Here is an 18,690-nt window from a genome sequence, read left to right as displayed (position 1 = left end):
CCAATCTTAAGTCATAATTCCTAAACTGCTTTTAAAAGTAAAAACTGTTCTGGCCTAGAATGAGGATCCCATAAATGGAAAGTTTATCATTTATATTTAGTAATTACATTCATTTGGTGAAGGGCCCTCTTACTATTTTCTTTTACACATGCAGTCAAACCTTAGTTTTTGCATGCCTCTCTTCTCATACATTTCAGTTTTTGTAGACCTATTTCTACAAAATTTTGTCTTGATTATTGTGTGTTTCCTTGGTTTTTGTACACTCGGAAATGCTCCATCTAGGGCCCAGCACGCGACTGGGCCCTTAGCAAGCGCCCAAACAAAGCATCCCATCCAAAGAAAGTTCCAAGTGCTAGCCCTTTTGTAAAATTGGCAAGAAACACTATAGAATTTAAGAAAGAGCTCGTAGCAAAGTGCTGGAGGAAGTTGCATGCCAATCTTGGTGAGGAAATGCCTACAGGTGCTGCTATTAGTGAATTTAAGGACAGCAGAGGCTGGTTTGAAAAATTCAGGAAATGCATAGGCATACATAATGGGCCTGCTTCAGGGATTAAGGACATGCTTGCCAAGTGGAATGTTGTAAAAAAATTTGTGGAGAATTATCATCCCAACAAAGAAGTTGTAATCCGTGTCTCCATGCTTAATGTCAATGCCCGTGCTTAAATTTAGGCAAATTTAAAAAAAAAGTCAAAACAAATGTCTTTGGACAGTTTTGTTGTGTAACAGGGGTCCAGTAACTCTCAAGCTGGTCCTAGTGCCAGTAAGAAACAGGGGAAGTAACCTCAGATAGTGCCAGTAAAAAATGAAGAAAAGTAACCCCAGATAGGTCCTTGATACCTGAAGTCCTTCTGGAGGGAGATTCCCTTCCCAAACGATAACCTCTCCACCTCCCTCTTCCCTCCTCTCCGTCTTCCATATGCTATAAAGTGTTTTCCATAAAGGTAAGACATTAAATGTTCATTTATTCATTGCATTAGTCATTTATATTTATTCTCATTGTTTTCTGTATGTAAAACACTTTTTATTCCGACCCAAGTGAGCAGCAGGCGTCCTTGGTGAAGCGATACAAAATGGCTGACCCTGTGATGTCACCAGTGGCGCTGATGTCATGGCTTCCCCTCGACCCGAGCAAGAGGCAGGCATCACTGGTGGAGCGATACAAAATGACTGACCCTGGCCACCAACGAAGAAGAGGCCAGGAGGAGGGGGAGAGCTGGGGGTGCCTGAGGGGAAGGCAATCATCCATGAAATGCGTCTGCAAACCCTCCAAGGAGGGTGAACCCCATAGCTCAAGTGATGCCCAGAGCGCTGCCATTTTGGATGCCTCTGAATCTGAAATAAAAGAACCTGATGAAATGGCCTCCTCCCTCACAGGAAGCAAATTTACTCCCGAGGAAGAGGGGGCGACATTACACAATAAATCAGCCTGAGGACTTCCTGATACTTCCAAAGATGAATCGATGGCAGAAAAGGAAGGAGACAAAGGCATGACGACATTAGCGTCATAATGTGTGATTGCAGAAGACGACGAAGCATCGGGACGAGATGAAAACCCTTCTCATGAAGGAAGGGTAGAAACTCTACGATGCTCCTTCTTACTATAAAATAACTTCCACTGCGCTCTAGGCCATGCATGACAATCCAGGCATGGATTCATTATGGTACAAACATTAGCACAACACCTACTGCATGGGGAGTGTGGGTCTGTAGCTGAAGAAGCCGGAAAATGAGAACACGGGAAACCTTGAGTTCCCGGGTATATACGTTGGTGAAGCCGAGAAGGAGCAGAAGAAGCCATAATACAGGTGCACACACAGAAACACAAAGCGAAAACGGGCAATGAACTGGGTAAAAGGCTGAGAGAGGGCAACCGTGACTCACCCAGGCAGTGGCGTGGGTGCATGCTCTTTGACCAGTTTTCACCCGATATACTCGTGCGTTGCCAGATCTCACAAGATTCCTTGCTTTTCATCTGCAATTTAACCGGATCCAGCTAGGTGCTAGAAAATTATCATATTGTCAAGACCAAAGGTTTGTTTGCATATGATCAACTGTTTTTATTCCCTATAAAATGTATCTTTTGTTAATATTTTTGGGGGTCTGGAACATGTTAATTTTATTTACGTTATTCATTATGGGAATTATTGTTTCAGTTTTCGTACATTTTGGATTTCGTGGGAGGTTCCACTGTACATATTACTGTCTAAGCAGACTATTTCCATTTACAAAATATGTATACATGAACAACATACTATACCTTCTGAGGAGAGACTTTCCACCCTAGAGATACAGTATAATTTTTTACTTGGTTTTACTTACCCATCGTTTACCATAGCCCAATTGATGGTCTTCATGAATTCTAGACTTCATTGCTGAATATAAAGAATGGTACTGCTGGCTTCCTTGCAATACTGCCCACACATGCCTAAGATCACTTTTTACTGTTAGGCAAGTACCTCACTTTTCAACTTAGAAGAATGTCACACAGGGAAGATACTGGTCATTCATGATAAATATTGTTAAAACTTACTTCAGATTGCTTGCTGTAGTCTCCTGGACTCATTGTTTTATACTCATATGGTACAAAATTTCTGTACTTCCATAATTAAAAAAAAGATTCTTCCGATGTTGAGTGTATAGATTAATGTTCCTAACATAGAGTTGACTTTGGCAGTTTTCTGGGAATGAAATTAACACTTGAATTGGGCCTGCAACTTAAGCCATTGACTGAGAATCTTCCATTTACCATCTTCCTTGAAGTGCTCCTGTAACTCTTGATCCATTATAGACAGGTCAGAGCTAATAAAACAATGAAATTCACACACAGATTTGTTCCAGGTTATTCTCCCTAGCAGTTGATTGTGATGACCACTGAGAGTGGATATAACTGCACTTCCTGTGGTTGGGCTGGTACTACTTGACCTATTATTGGCAGTCAGCTGAGTTTCCATTATTGTCAGTTGGCTGAGTTTCCAAATGCAGTAATCATCTGGGTGCCAATACTGGTGGAAATGTGGCCAAGTTTTCACTAGTAACAAAGATAACCAGTGAGAACTGGAAGACTAAATCATATTGTTCACAATGTGGTGCAGAGGTGTCAGTTGTCAAGGATCAAGTTGGATAAACCCCTATGGATCCTGGTGGCAACCTAGTCATAACCTCAATAAACAGATCCAGGGAGCATTGTGATTTTTGAGATACTACTTGCAGATATGACAGAAGTCCTGGGTTTGGCATTCAAAACCACAGCCATTGATTTCCTATAGTACTACATATTATATGTATACGATTTAGTACTCAATGGAAGTGTTTAAGTTCACTTATCTATGATAAAACTCAATTTCTTCATCTGAAGCTTACTTTTTGCTAATGGCCATGCCTCAGATTTCCACTGTTGGAGGAGATGACAAGATTAGCTGGATATTGATAATCTCTGTCAATCAGAGAAATGCTCTGACAGTATAAGCAGCAAAAGTTTCATGCTGCACAAGGCTCTGCTACAAAAAATTAAGCCCTATCAATGTCCTTGCATATATACACACGATGGTGTTCCATGACATATTCCTTCCATCACACTTAAGTTGTTCACAGATGGTGCTACTAGCATGAACCAGGAGTTTGGTTGCACAATTGGACAAAGGCATCACTATTTGCATGGCATTTAATTATGGTTGTGGTCTTGGGAGTGAAAATAGAATTAATGACAACTCTCAAGATGTTCTGTACCATTTAGAGATCCCTGTATACTAGTTCTTTAATTATTCCGAATTCTGAAACTGCACCAAGATTATTTCTGTTCATGTTAAATTTACAAATTCTGGCAGGCAATCTTGGAGACTTAAGAGGATTATTCTGACCTTTAAACACTGTTTGTATTTCTACACTCAGCTACAAGAACTGCCTTTCTGACTGTTGAGATCGCTTCTTACCCTTATTGTTTGGATTATTGGTTCTTTGTGGCACTGAGCCTTTGGGTGAGATTGTTGTGTCTGACAAGGTCCTCATCCCTGGAAATCTTGGTGGTCTTCACATTTGGTAATATGTAGTTGAATAATAGTTAGGACTTGAGCATAGGAACCACAGGGTAGGATGCATGGTCATTACTTTAGGGCCCTTAAGGCTAAGAAATTGAAGAAAATCATCATTCTCTTATTTGTGAAGGTTGAATGGCTTCAAGAGGGCCATGCTTCCTCATTACGTATTATGCACCTTTCCCAGACTGTCAATCATCCCTCTTGGTGGAAATCGTTGATGGCCAGGAAAGGAAGTTATCTGGTCAAGAAACCTTACGTCTTGGCCAGACAAGGTTCTGGCTGCTTTGAGGCATACCTTGAGAGAGTGGGATTTGTCAAGCTCACAGACAAGGTTAATTTAAAAGATGGGCTTGTATTGAGAAAATAATTTGTGTTGTGTAAAAGTTGATGTTTCATAAATACAAATCTTAATATGAATTATGAATTAGTTAAGGTAAACTTGAACTACCCAGTTTTCTCAATTCTAGTAAATATCTAATACATAATTACATTAATGTACCTTTTATATATACACCTCAATAACTGTCTAAATTTTCTGCATAAATACAATAATCGAGAACATTTCTCTGGAATTCACTGGGGTAAAAACATCATCAGGATTCTGTAGTGTCATCAATATATCACATGACACAAGTGAAAAGAACTACAAAATTAACTTGCACCAGAAGTATAACAATTGCATGCACTTCTGCAAAACTATTTTAGCAGTAGTAAATTTGTAAATGTGTTAAATGAAAAAATGACATGTCAAAAATAAATATTGGTACGTATTAAAAAGAAAAAAAAAAAAAAAAAGTCAAATTTTTTGGGACTGCATAAATACAACATACATATCATTTGCAAAACCACTTCAATATATACATACTGAACTTTGGTGAACGGGTATAATTATCAATCTAAAAGTTAAGATACAAAACTTTCTACCTAAATCTTGGTCAAATGAAGAGTAAAAAAGGTTTAAATTCAATTACTGGGTAATTGTAACTTGAAATCCAAACACTCAGAGATCTAGCGAATCACAGTGAGTCTTGACATGTCTTCAAAATGGCAAGACTATATGAGAAAATGATTCACTTACATAATAGCGGCTTGATATTTTACGGAAATGTTGTTCTGATAAGTAGTTATGAATGCTAATTTCTATGGGCTCTGCAACAGACATAGTAGTTAGGGAATGTCAGTCATCTGAAAGAACTGATTATTACCCAAACATTTTGAAGAAAACCTTGAAGGACTTAAAAACCAGGCTGTAGCAATCATAATGTATATGCTACTACCAATTATGGGCCTTAATTTTTAGGTGAATTCATCTGCACCACCATAACAGTATTAATCAGTCCTTCCTGCCTAACTTGATTCAAACTGTATTTACAAGCCAAGGAGTAAAAGCCAAACAAGGCAGAGCTAGGTGAAAAATTCCATGGGTTCTTAGTTGCTAGATGGTTACTGATGACCTAAAAAGTAAGGTCTAATTTCTTCAATTTAGATAGAACCTGAAACATTTAGGAAACAAGACTATCAATTTACTAAGAATGAATTTTTTTTTTACATATTTAAAGACTAGGCAAACAATTCTACTGATATACTGTACAATATGTATACAGAGCATCTAAGAACCATAATAGAAAAAGATTAACCAATACAAAAAAAATTTTTTTATTTTGATTTAATACTGTTCAGTATATGCAAGTTGGAAGAAATGTTTCATAATATCTCCTTACAACTACTCTAAATAGATTTTTGCTAGCCAGCTTTCTTAAAGTGTCAAAGTGATTAAAGATGACAGGAATAGGTACAAAACACACACAAAAGCAAAATAGCAATAGCCTAAAAACAATGGTCACACACTGACAATTTTGGCGATTTCACAGCACAAGGAAAACTGGAATGTAATGGTTACAATTACATCAATAATTTCAGCATTTACTGTGTACATAGTATATAAAAGATACATGTTACTGCTGAAACATCAATGAATCTCCTTGTTTTGCAAAAACACCCTACTACCACTATATTTGTCTGAGAGAGTGCAAATGTGCTCATATCTGATTTTACAAGTACTATATGCAATTCTATTTAAAAAAAAAATGGCTATTTTAAATGTGCTCATATCTAATTTTACAAGTAATATATGCAATTCCATTTTTATAAGAAAAATTGCTATTTTAAATTACCCATGATAATTTTTCTGTGTCATGATGGTTTCCAGGTGGTTCTGTGAAAAATCAGTAGTATTGCAAAGTACACGTGACTAACCACATCTCAATTTATTCAGTATACATGCCAATTAATTTATGTCACAAACTTCCAGGTTAACCAACCTGGTTTCATAAACATAATTAGGTATTTTACTGCACAGGCACCAGTCAATCATACAGGTACGCATGAAATCATTGTTCAGTGTGTTTTGCAAATCTACTATCAGCTAAATGCTCTCATTTTTTTTTTGTCAAAAGATTTTCACCTGATTAGCTAAGCATGTGATTAAAAGAGGGTTTCTCAGTTATAACTTTTAATTTGCCCATACAAAGATGCTGCTATTCGTAAATAGTTATCCCCTTTTTCTCTGATGAGAATTAAATTTTTTCAACCTTCAATAATTGATTTTTCTAAATTTTCAACCTTTAAGATTATCTGCTTAACATATTTAACTATTGTTAGGTACTGTTTAACTAGCTGCTATTATTATTATTATTATTATTATTATTATTATTATTATTATTATTATTATTATTATTATTATTATTATTATTATTAATATATTGGAAAAGAAGAATGTTACAGCCCCAGAACCCCGATAGAGAAAGCAGACCAGTACACAGTTGGAAATGAACTTATTGTTAGAGAGAAAAACAATAAATAATATTAAAACAATATATAAAATGAAATAAATGAGACAAATACAGTAATAGCTAAACTATTAACCAAGACTCATATCAACCTGCTTAAACACAACATTTGCACAAAGTCGGAACTTCATAAGTTCCAAAGATTCAACAACAGGATTAGGAAGATCATTCCATAATCTGGTCACAACAGGTAGAAATCTTATAAAAAAAATGAGTGGTATTAAGCCTGACAAAAGAAAAAGCTAGAATGTCAGAATAACCGACATCCCTCTAGTACCAGATATTGCTTAGGTTCTCAAAATTAGAACTGCCTCTTCCATCTCCTTGGCAAATGGTTGGTAATGGCTTCATCAATACAGTAGTTTCATCAAGGTAGTAGTTACTTCATGAACTAACTCTTCAGTCTACGTTACTCCTTGGGACTACCTATGTGACAAGTGAACCGGGAGAAGACCATCTAATTCTCTTTCACAAAAGTAACTCACTTGGGCATGGCGATTGACACTTGAAGGTAACTTGTTTGTCCTTCAGAAGATAGGATCTAATATGATGTATCAAAGATGTTCCTGAGGGAGGAGCATGTTGTAACTCTTGTTCTCAACTAATTTTCGTTAGCTTAAAATGACTGTAGACACCCTCTGCAGGATGTTCCAGATTTCTCTCCTCTGTTTGATGAATGCTTATGGTTGCAGGGTGATCTGACCTACCTGCAACATAGCTCAACAAAGAGCTGTCAACATGGGTGATGGATGCCTATGTTTTAGTTGTGGGGCAACCTGGATGTTTATGCCTTTTCCCCTTTCAGTCTCCTCAAACAGGTCTTAGTAGACATATGCAATGATCAACACCAGGTTGACACTTAACACCTCACTCTGGCCTCCATGAAAGTGGTTCATTGACCCTCTGGATCTGGTATGTAATGGGTAGACTCAGGGTTTTTAGCCTTTGGAGGAAACTTCTGCCTGACTGGAGTCTTTTCACTTTCATGGATGGAGGCTATACAAAGGGATTTGGTGAAATAGCCTTTTCCAAATTTCCAGCAGCTATAATCACAACAAGCAGAAACTCAATGACTAACCTTTACCAAGGAAAGTGGGCCAAATTCACTGGTTTGTGTGACTGTGATAAATGGAATACTCCAGCACTCCTCACTTGAATGCTGATTTCTTCATGCTCTATTCCTCCAAATTCAGAAGAAATTTATCTTATCTACAATCAAGGGGTAGATTCATCAGGTTTTGCAGATCATCAGTTTTGCAAAAAATGTGCGATCTGCTTTGAAATATTTTGGACTTGAGTCATCATTTTATACAGTATCTAGTACATTTATCAAAACTCTTAGCTAGTACGTATCTCACTTTAATTTTTTAGAGCCTCTCCAGGTTATGAACCACTTTTGGAAATGTTCTTACTTGATTTGACTCTAAAAATGGACTTTTTGTAGTTCTGGTCTCCTTGAACAGTGTCACTGAGTTCCATCTCTTAGCTGAGCTTTCTTTCTGAAGATGCAGAACCTGCACTGCCTACCCAGGGTAGTCACATTTCATCTCCAAAAGACAAGAATTTTACACTTATTTGTGTAGTTCACCTTCATTCGGGAACCAACTGGAATAAGCCAATCTCCAAGAATAGTTTCCTTATGGGTCTGTCAAATACTAATTACAAGGGCTTATTCTGATATACTGATTTATCATAAAACAGGGGACATGTTTGTCTTTTAAACGTAATGTGCAGCTTGCTGCCATCCTTCAAGCTTGCAAATTAATGGGTGTTACATCATAAGTAATTCATATGAGGAAAAGGTTGAGTTCTTGTGAAAAACCATTGGCACAAGATAGGTGCAGATAATGGGTATTGAAATCTGTGATAAGCAGTAATATCATTTGATATGTAACTTGAACATTTGGATGTTTGCTTGTTGAGTCAGGTACGGTACTATGAATGGGGAGAGATATACATCTGCACCTGACTTGTGCCACTGGTTTTACACAAGAGCTCAGCCTCTTTCTCTTATGAATTACTTTTGATGTACGTAACACAGGTGGTCTTCCAAAGGACAATCTAATAATCATTTTTTTGCCTTCATCTCTCACTTTCTCTGTTTATGACAATTCATCTGAATGGGTTGGCCACCATCATTCATCCTAAAATACTATTTGGGCAGTAAATGAAAAATGGGACTGTTAGAAAAAAAGAATTTTTTTGTAACAAACTTGTTTTTCATGTAAACCCATTAACCATACCTTGAGTGCCCTCCATTCCTTCCTACACTAGCTTTTTTAAATTCATGGTACACAACAAGTGAGGAAAGAAATAAGTGCATATTAGTAAACAATGGTGTATGGAAACAAGGCAACATACTATTAATGGGTTTGTATGAAAAAAAAAGATTTGTGTAATGAAATAAAAATTTCCTAACAGTGATAATGGAAATCAGAAAATAATAACTTCAAATATGATTAAATTTAAACTTTAAATTGTTTACACTTTAGATCCCTTACAATAAATAAGACAAATAGTCTACTGTAACAGGAAATTTGGCTACTGTATATATATCCTATAGGAAAGAAACCAACTAAACTTGGGCTAAAGGATTTTTAGTAACAATCCTTTGAAGACTTAAGATTCTTAGATAATTTGACTAAAGTCAAGTAGTGGTTGCATAGGTCATAAATTAGAAATACTATCTGAAATAAACTAAATATGTACTGCCCATGTGCATACATATTTTGACCAACCATGAGAGAGAAGAATGCGTATTTCCTCTTCTAAACTTTTCATGAATAAAACGGGCAAAGGACTTTTAACACCTTACTTAATTAACAGAAACTGAAGTATCTACTGTACCACCATCTGTGGCATGAAGATGAATGGAATTAACCCCCTGTACAACCTCACATTTTGTAATATAACTAAGTTAATTTTGAATTTAATCCATATGTACTTTTGTCTTTTCTATAACTTGTAAATGGAATCACCAATGATGAATGAGTATTGATTGTTAATAGGATATTCTCTTCAATTACTGCAAATCCCTCTCTAGTTTGTCTTCATGAAAAACATACATGATTAATTGTTTTTGAGAAACAAATTTACTCTCTTGTACCATTTCTTAGTTACTTCGTTCTACAATATATCAAGAAGTCTCTAGACTTTTCAACAAAAAGCTTTCTCTTAAAATCATATAACTATAGCTGCCATCACCACCACCTAATAAATAGAAATTTTATGTTTATTCTTTGGATTTGAAGAGCAATGCACACCCTCAGACAGCAAGGAAATTGTATATATGTATATGATTTTTAAAGACAACACAACCATTCACGGCCATAAAAAATGGCAGTTGGGAAACATTTTACCTGGAGAGAGCAGCATACAGAACCACTTCTCCGGATGACTTCATCACAAGGCCCTTTATTTTTCTTTTCTTTATCTCCCTGACAACTACTCACCATCATCACTATCACTATCAGTGCCAGCAACACCATCATCATCATCATCATCATCATCATAGCTAAGAGAAAAGACAATACTGGTTGCTATGTCAGACTTTCTTCGTGCTGTAGTTAGTGATGAAGCGCTTCTAATTCTAAATAGTATTTAGTTCTTTTCCAGAATTCGTACATATAGGAAAGAAGTTTATGCAACAATCCAGGCTGTTTTTCAACAATGTATGAACTTGTAAATTTAATTTGTCTACTGGAGATTATTATAGGTAATCCATTCCAGAAAATTGACAGATAAAACGAAAGGCCACAATTATACGACATAAATGCACATAAAGGAAAATGTAAGATTTAGCAACTAAACAGTACATAAAATGTTAGGTACTATTTAAAGGACCAATTTCTAGGTAGAGCTGTGAGAATACCATGAAAGGGAGCAATAAAATATTTTCCATGTGATCAATACTGATGGACTGAGAAAAGTAGACAAAATGAACACTTTAGACAAATTTCAAAAATACTAGATAAAATCTAAGACCTATCTTTAAAATAAATTTTTTTGCATAAGGGTTTAGTGAACTGAGGATATAGCAAAACTGGACACTTCAAAGAATCATGAAATGCCATGGACTGTATAGAATGCTCATAAAAGAACTTATTAATAATTTTACTCCTTTATTTAGCTTATTAAATAAGCAAAGCAGAAGGCCTTAAAAATGCCTCAAGGACTGAAGTGTTTTAATATATAATTTTGAAAATCTCACTCCAAAATCACCAGAAAATGAAATTGGCATTCAAGTACTGAAATCCAGTATGTATAATGAATACAAATGGGAGGATGGAGGTTTAGCACTGACAGTATTCTAACAAGACCTCTTCAGAGACACACCACACTACACTAATACATATACAAAGCTAATATAGTACAGTCAAGTAGGTGCTTGTTAATCTTATGAAAAGACAAGGTTTTATAAAACTCAACGAACTTTTCTGGAATGGTTGTTCAAAAAAAAAAGAAAAAAAACTGCTTTGGTACTCCAAGTGACAGATCTTAACTAACAACATACCTTGCATAATCTGCAATTCAAAATACATAAATTGTTTCTGCACTCAGTGTTGAAAAATCATAAATGTATATAGTACTTCTTAGTTTCCGAATCCCACTAAGAAACAAGTTATGAAGGACATGAGCTTTAACTAAAAGCCATAAAGGGAAACAAGATAAGCATGGTTAGAAAAATTTCCAGGACAGTAAAATGAGTTGCAGTTCCAAAAATAAAAGCAGTACAGATTGTAACCAAGTTACTGATTGCGTTCACCCACAAGTATTGTAATAACAAATGGGTATCTATTTTCTAACAATTACAACACATGGGCTATATTGGGACCATAAGAAAAGTAAAACTGCACACTGGAAGAAAATCACACTTAAACAGTACCCATGTTTTTTTTATTAACACAGGAATTAAGGAATAATCAAGTATGTACTGTACAATAAAAGTAATCCATAAACCCCGAATGGCATCAAGGAAGCACAATAGTATTTGCAAGACAAAAAGGCTTAAAATGATATGAAACATACAGTGGTCTGTTGCTGAAATCACTTACATACCCTAAGTACAGTATTTAAAACTATAAATATTAGTTGCACAATGTACAGCCAATATTATTCATGGTGCATGCAACAACTATGATTTTTCAACAGATTCAAAGATGCAAAGAATGAGATTTTTACAGTGCTATGCGCCTAGCCTCTGACATAAATTTTATATTCAAATTCAAATTCTTACTAAATGTTGCCTGGATTCTTAAGTAATGCCTCTTGACAGAAGTAAAGAAAACCTGTTATGTTCTTATGCATGACCACAAGACTAAGGACATCTGTATATTTACTATCAACTCCTACCTACTGTACATGGAGCAATTTCAAATTAATTTCCCACATGGATATGAATACAATTAATTTTTGTTTTATTAATTTAAAACTATTATAACAAAAGACTGCATTCCTAGATATAAAACAATTTTTAGACTCATGTTAATTCCCTTCTTTTCCCATGATGAACTGCTCATAAATTTCAAAACTTCATTCTCTTGTCATTAATGATATTGCAAAGGTCTTCAAGAGAAAACGGTCCCAAACAACTATGGCTATATGTATCCCCAAGTCAAATTAAATTTAGAAATATAACACAAAAGGCATATAAAGTAGCAAGGTATGAATTATGTTGCTCTAAAATAATTGTGTTAAGTAGTACTATAAACAATTCCTTAATTGGTTGCTTCAGGTACTAATGCAAGGAAACCTTAACATGAATATGCAAAATTTTTAATCCAAAATTAAGAAAATCTTTCCTATCAATACTACTCACATTACAAAACTGAATCAAGCAAGAGTAGTTTATAGAACAAATGTTTTTAATGGTAACACTTGAACTACATGTAACAGTCATGGCACTAAATAAATTACTGGTAGTGCATCAATTCAATATATTCCATTTCATGCTTTTATCACTGATTGATTCCTGGCTATACTTCCAACAATACCCCAAAAGCATTAGGATTTATTAACTAGTTACGTTTCATAAAAAAATTTCCAGGCTGTTTCATACTGAAGATTGTTCTTCAGTAAACTCCTCTCTGGCTAGTATCCTGCCTAGTTTAAAGCAAGAAATCTACTAGGGGATACCTTGGTGTATATTTTGTTTCATTTGTTGAGGCCTAGGACTCAATTTTTCATCTGTATACTCATTTTTTAATTATAAAACTTTTAAATATCTAATTCCTATGCCATCCCTCTAGGGTAAAAATTTACCTCCTGACTCTTTAATTAGCATTTGCCTTTTACCCTTACTCTATGGTTTACAAATGAATGATGTTTTTATGAAAGCCATTAAGGACCAAACTTATCTCGGTGGATTACCAAACTGTGCCTTCCTCTTTGCTTGCATCTTTCTCTTGTTCTCTGCTTTTTCACTTTCAAATTTCAAATCCATCATTATTATGCTTCCTATTTGATGAGATAGTCTTAAAAGGCTTCATTTGACTAAATGATTTTATTAACTTCTTACCGGTATGTCAGCAATTGAAACCAATGAATTAAACTACTATTTCCTTATTTACCAGTAATTTATATACGTATGTAAATAAACATAAATATTGAATGTTTTTAGAGTATTATTGTACTTACATCTATGCATTACATCATTTATCAATGTCCACTTTCATGGTTTATTGAACTTTTACCATGCAACATCTACCTGAACCCCATGCAGTCATTTAAAACTTATACAAAATTTTATACTTGTATAATGCGGATGATGTTCTATTTTAAGTTTTGAATACCAGATCCAATACCGTAGGTAGGAATAATAATAATAATAATAATAAAAAACTGAAATGTAGTACTGTACATAGAATAACACAGGACAGTGACACATTTGTACGTATTATGTAAAACACCTCACTAACTGATCTATATATTTAGTAATGATATTTAATAATAATCCTTTAAGTTATTTGAGAAGACTAATGCTATAAAATACATGGCAAAATTACAGAAATTTTATAACAATGTAACTAGATGAATTACAGTATATTTACAGTGGTAAAAAGACTACCAATGAAACCCACTATATGTTACTTAACATTAACAAACATGAATCATTTCAAAGTAATACAAGAAATGACAAACATTTGCCTTACATAAAAGCAACAAAGAATTATTTTTAATATACAGCTTAGATTACAGACTATCTCAAAGAATCACATACAATATTATACAAATAAAGTGAAGCAAACAAGTCTATCATAATAAATACCAAAATGCAACAGGAATACAGTTACTAGGCTAGATTAAAATAGTATACGTACACAAATATAAAAGAAAAAATATCTCTCACGTACCTTTCTGAGTCTTGCAATAATCTTGAATTAAGGACCTCTGGTGTAGATACTAAATATGAAAGAGCCAAACAAAATCCTTCACCTGATTCTATAAGTTCCTTTGGACTAAGGTGATAGTTCTGTAAAGTAAAAAAAAAAAGTAAAGAGATAAGAACTTGAAAATCTTAGTTGTTTGAAAATTCAATGTATACTATTCCATTTTGCTGTTTTGTTTGCTGTTCTGCAGTCCATAAATCCATCAATGTGGGTTTCTGAGAAAAACCTAGTCCCATAACATCAGCTTTACAGACCTCCTTTGGTATACTTTACCAAACTATGGAAATTCTATAACACAGGCACTTTCCACCAATACTATACTCAATCTTTACTTGCAGTGCTACATAAAATTAGTGTGAATGTTATGTCCGCTAAATTTTTTTGAGTGACTTTATGGTCACCTTTGAAATGTGATTCCCAAAACCACACTCATGATTAACCAGTTCAATGAAAAACCCTTGAGGTCAGTTTACTGATCTGCACATGCCATAAGGCTTCAAGATGTGTATACCACCACTATTCAGTTAGCTCCTTGGATGACACACACACATACACACACACATATATATAATATATAGTTATATATATATATAATATATATATATAATGTATTATAATATAATATATATAATATATATATATATATGTATATATATATATATATATATATATAGTATATATATTTCATATATTATATATTTATATATATATATAATATATATAATAGATATATATATATATATATATATATATATATATATATATATATATATATTTATATAATAAATTATATATATAATAGTATTTATTATATATATATTAATATTTTAAATATTTATATATAATATATATATTAAGTATACTATATTTATATATATATATTATATATATAATTTTAGTATATATATATATATAAATATATTATATATATATATATATATATATGATATATATTTTATATATAATATATATATATATATATATATATATTATGATATATATATATATATATATATATATATATATATATATATATATATATATATAATATATATATATATATATATATATATATATATATATATATATATATATATAATATATATATATATATATATTATATATACTATATATATATACTATATAATATATATATATATATATTATATATATATATATATAATATATATATATATATATATATATATATATATATATATACTATATATATATATTATAATTATATTACATTTTTATATATATATATATATATATATATATAGTATATATATTATATATATATATATATATATATATATATATATATATATATATATATATATATATAGATTATAATTTATATATATATATTATATATATATATATATATATATATATATATATATAATATATATATATATATATATATATATATATATATATATATATATATATATATATATATTATATATATATATACATATATTATATATATATATATATATATTATATATATATTATATATAATATATATATATATATATATATATATAATATATAATATCTTATATATATAGAAATATATTATATATATATATATATATATATATATATATATATACTATATATATATATATAATATATATATAATATATATATATATATATATATATATATATATATATATATATATATATATATATATATATATATATATATATATATATATATATATATATATATATATATATATATAAATATATATTATATATATATATAATTTATTATATATATAAATATTATATATATATAATTATAAATATTATACTCTATATATAATATATATATATATATAATTGTATATATATATATATTATATAAATATTATATATATATTATAATTTAATATATATATATATTAATATAATTAATAATGATATATATAATATATATATATATATATATATATATATAATAAATATATGATATATATATATATATTTAATATAATTATATATATTATATAATATATATTATTATTTATATATATTATATATATATATATATATATAACTATAATAATATATAACATATTATTATATATATAGATAAATATCTATATATATATAATATAATATATATATAATAATATATATAATATATATATATAATATATATAATATTATATATATATAATATTATAATATTATATATAATATAATTGATATTATATAATATAATATTAATTTGAAAAATAATAGAATTTCATAATATATATATATATATAATATTATATTATATATAATATATGTATATATATAATTTATATATATTATATATTATATAAATATACTTATTTTATATATATATTATATCTGATATATTATATATATATATATATAATATATGAATTATATATTATATCATTATATATTATATATAATATATAAATATATTATATAATAATACACATACACATCATATATATATATATATTATTAGATATATATATTATATATATATATGTATCAATATAAATGATAATATATATATATGATAATATTATTATATATATTATATTCTATATAATTATATATACCATTATAGTATATATAATATATATAATATTAATATTAATAATATTATATATTAATATCTATATATATATATATATATATAATAAATATTATAATAATATTATATATAAGTATATTAATAGTATATATATAGATATATATAAAATACTCCATATATATAATATTATCTAGATATATTATATGATATAATATATATATGTGATATAATAATAATATGTATGAGAATATAATAATATGAAAATATTTGATTATTGATAATATATTATATTTATTTATATAATATATAATATATATAATATTATATATACATATAATATATATATAATATATTAATATATTATATATAATTATATATTATAATATATGATATCATATATATAATGATATAATAATTATATAGATATACATTATATAATATATATATATATATTATAATATATATAATATTAGTAATTATATCATCATATATATATTATATAATATATTCTTCATCGCTGGTGGGCTAATCCTCGATGAAATAGGTACGGGGATACGGAAGGACATGGCACATTACATGATTCTTTATTGCTAGCGACGTTTCGAGACAAAGTCCCATCTTCAGGCTAAAGGCAAGAGATAAATATTACATCAATACAAAACAATTAGGAATGTTAACGTAAAATTATTATAAATTAAAGTATTTCTAAGTAAAATTACGAATTTTAAAATCTCAATGAATGAGTATTACATCAATACATAACATATTCAAGAAAAGGAAATGTAAAATCATAAAAAAATTAAAATATTTCTAAATAAAATTACGAATAAAAACATTAAAAATAATATACATATATATATATAAATATAAAAATATTAAAAAATGAGGAAAATACCTTCTCAAGCAGAGTCCCGCCGTTCCGTGTCAGGACGTGAAAAGAAAAAAAGTAAAAAAGGAGGCAAAGAACAAAGTGACTTAACAACCGTACTACCTCAGTACCTTTGTATGTATCATAAAGCCACGTCACTTTGTTCTTTGCCTCTTCTTGACTTTTTTCCACCGTCCTGAGACGGAACGGCAGGACTCTGCTTGAGCAAGGTATTTTCATAATTTTTTAATATATATCTATATATATTCTTTTTAATGTTTTTATTCGTAATTTTACTTAGAAATATTTTAATTTTTTATGATTTTACATTTCGTTTTCTTGAATATGTTATGTATTGTGATACTCATTCTTTGAGATTTTTAAATTCGTAATTTTACTTAGAAATACTTTAATTTATAATAATTTTACGCTAACATTCCTAACTGTTTTGTATTGATGTAATATTTATTTCTTCCCTTTTTAGCCTGAAGATGGGACTTTGTCTCGAAACGTCACTAGCAATAAAGAATTATGTAATGTGCCATGTCCTTCCGTATCCTGTACCTAATATATATATATATATATATATATATATATATATATATATATATATATATATATATATATATATATATATATATATATATTACAGTGGAACCTCGACATATGAAAGTCCCAACTTACGAAAAATTCAAGTTACGAAAGCAAATATGAAGATTTTTTGCCTCTGCATACGAAAATAATTCAGGTTATGAAAGGGTGTTACTGTAAAGTCCCGAGATTTGCCTGGACCACCGAGAACAATTTTAAAACTCGGCGTGCCGCCAACTGAGTAGACTTGCCACCATCCTCCCGCTCTCTCATTGGTTCCTGATGCTAGTCACCACCATAAGATCCTGCTCTCCTATTGGTCAGCATCATGCCTCTATGTAAAGGCGCTCCTTGACCTTTTTTTGCGGCAGTGTTGTTGTAAACAC

At 30.3% G+C, this 18,690-nt stretch overlaps 1 protein-coding gene across 2 annotated transcripts in view; it reads right to left on the bottom strand.

Annotated features, from left to right (window-relative positions):
* The window catches only part of LOC135212630 (cytosolic carboxypeptidase 1-like), a 207,378-nt gene that overhangs the window by 3,860 nt on the left and 184,828 nt on the right, over positions 1 to 18,690 (bottom strand). For both annotated transcript variants that reach the window (XM_064246222.1, XM_064246221.1), the window contains exon 23: positions 14,236 to 14,354. In XM_064246222.1, coding sequence (XP_064102292.1) covers positions 14,236 to 14,354 — 119 coding nt within the window. The remainder of the gene's footprint in view (positions 1 to 14,235; positions 14,355 to 18,690) is intronic.

The sequence above is a fragment of the Macrobrachium nipponense genome, chromosome 41, assembly GCF_015104395.2.
Source record: "Macrobrachium nipponense isolate FS-2020 chromosome 41, ASM1510439v2, whole genome shotgun sequence".
Classification (NCBI taxonomy): domain Eukaryota; kingdom Metazoa; phylum Arthropoda; class Malacostraca; order Decapoda; family Palaemonidae; genus Macrobrachium; species Macrobrachium nipponense.
The sequence above is the reverse complement of the archived record's forward strand: the minus strand, read 5'-3'. Positions and strand labels throughout refer to the sequence as shown.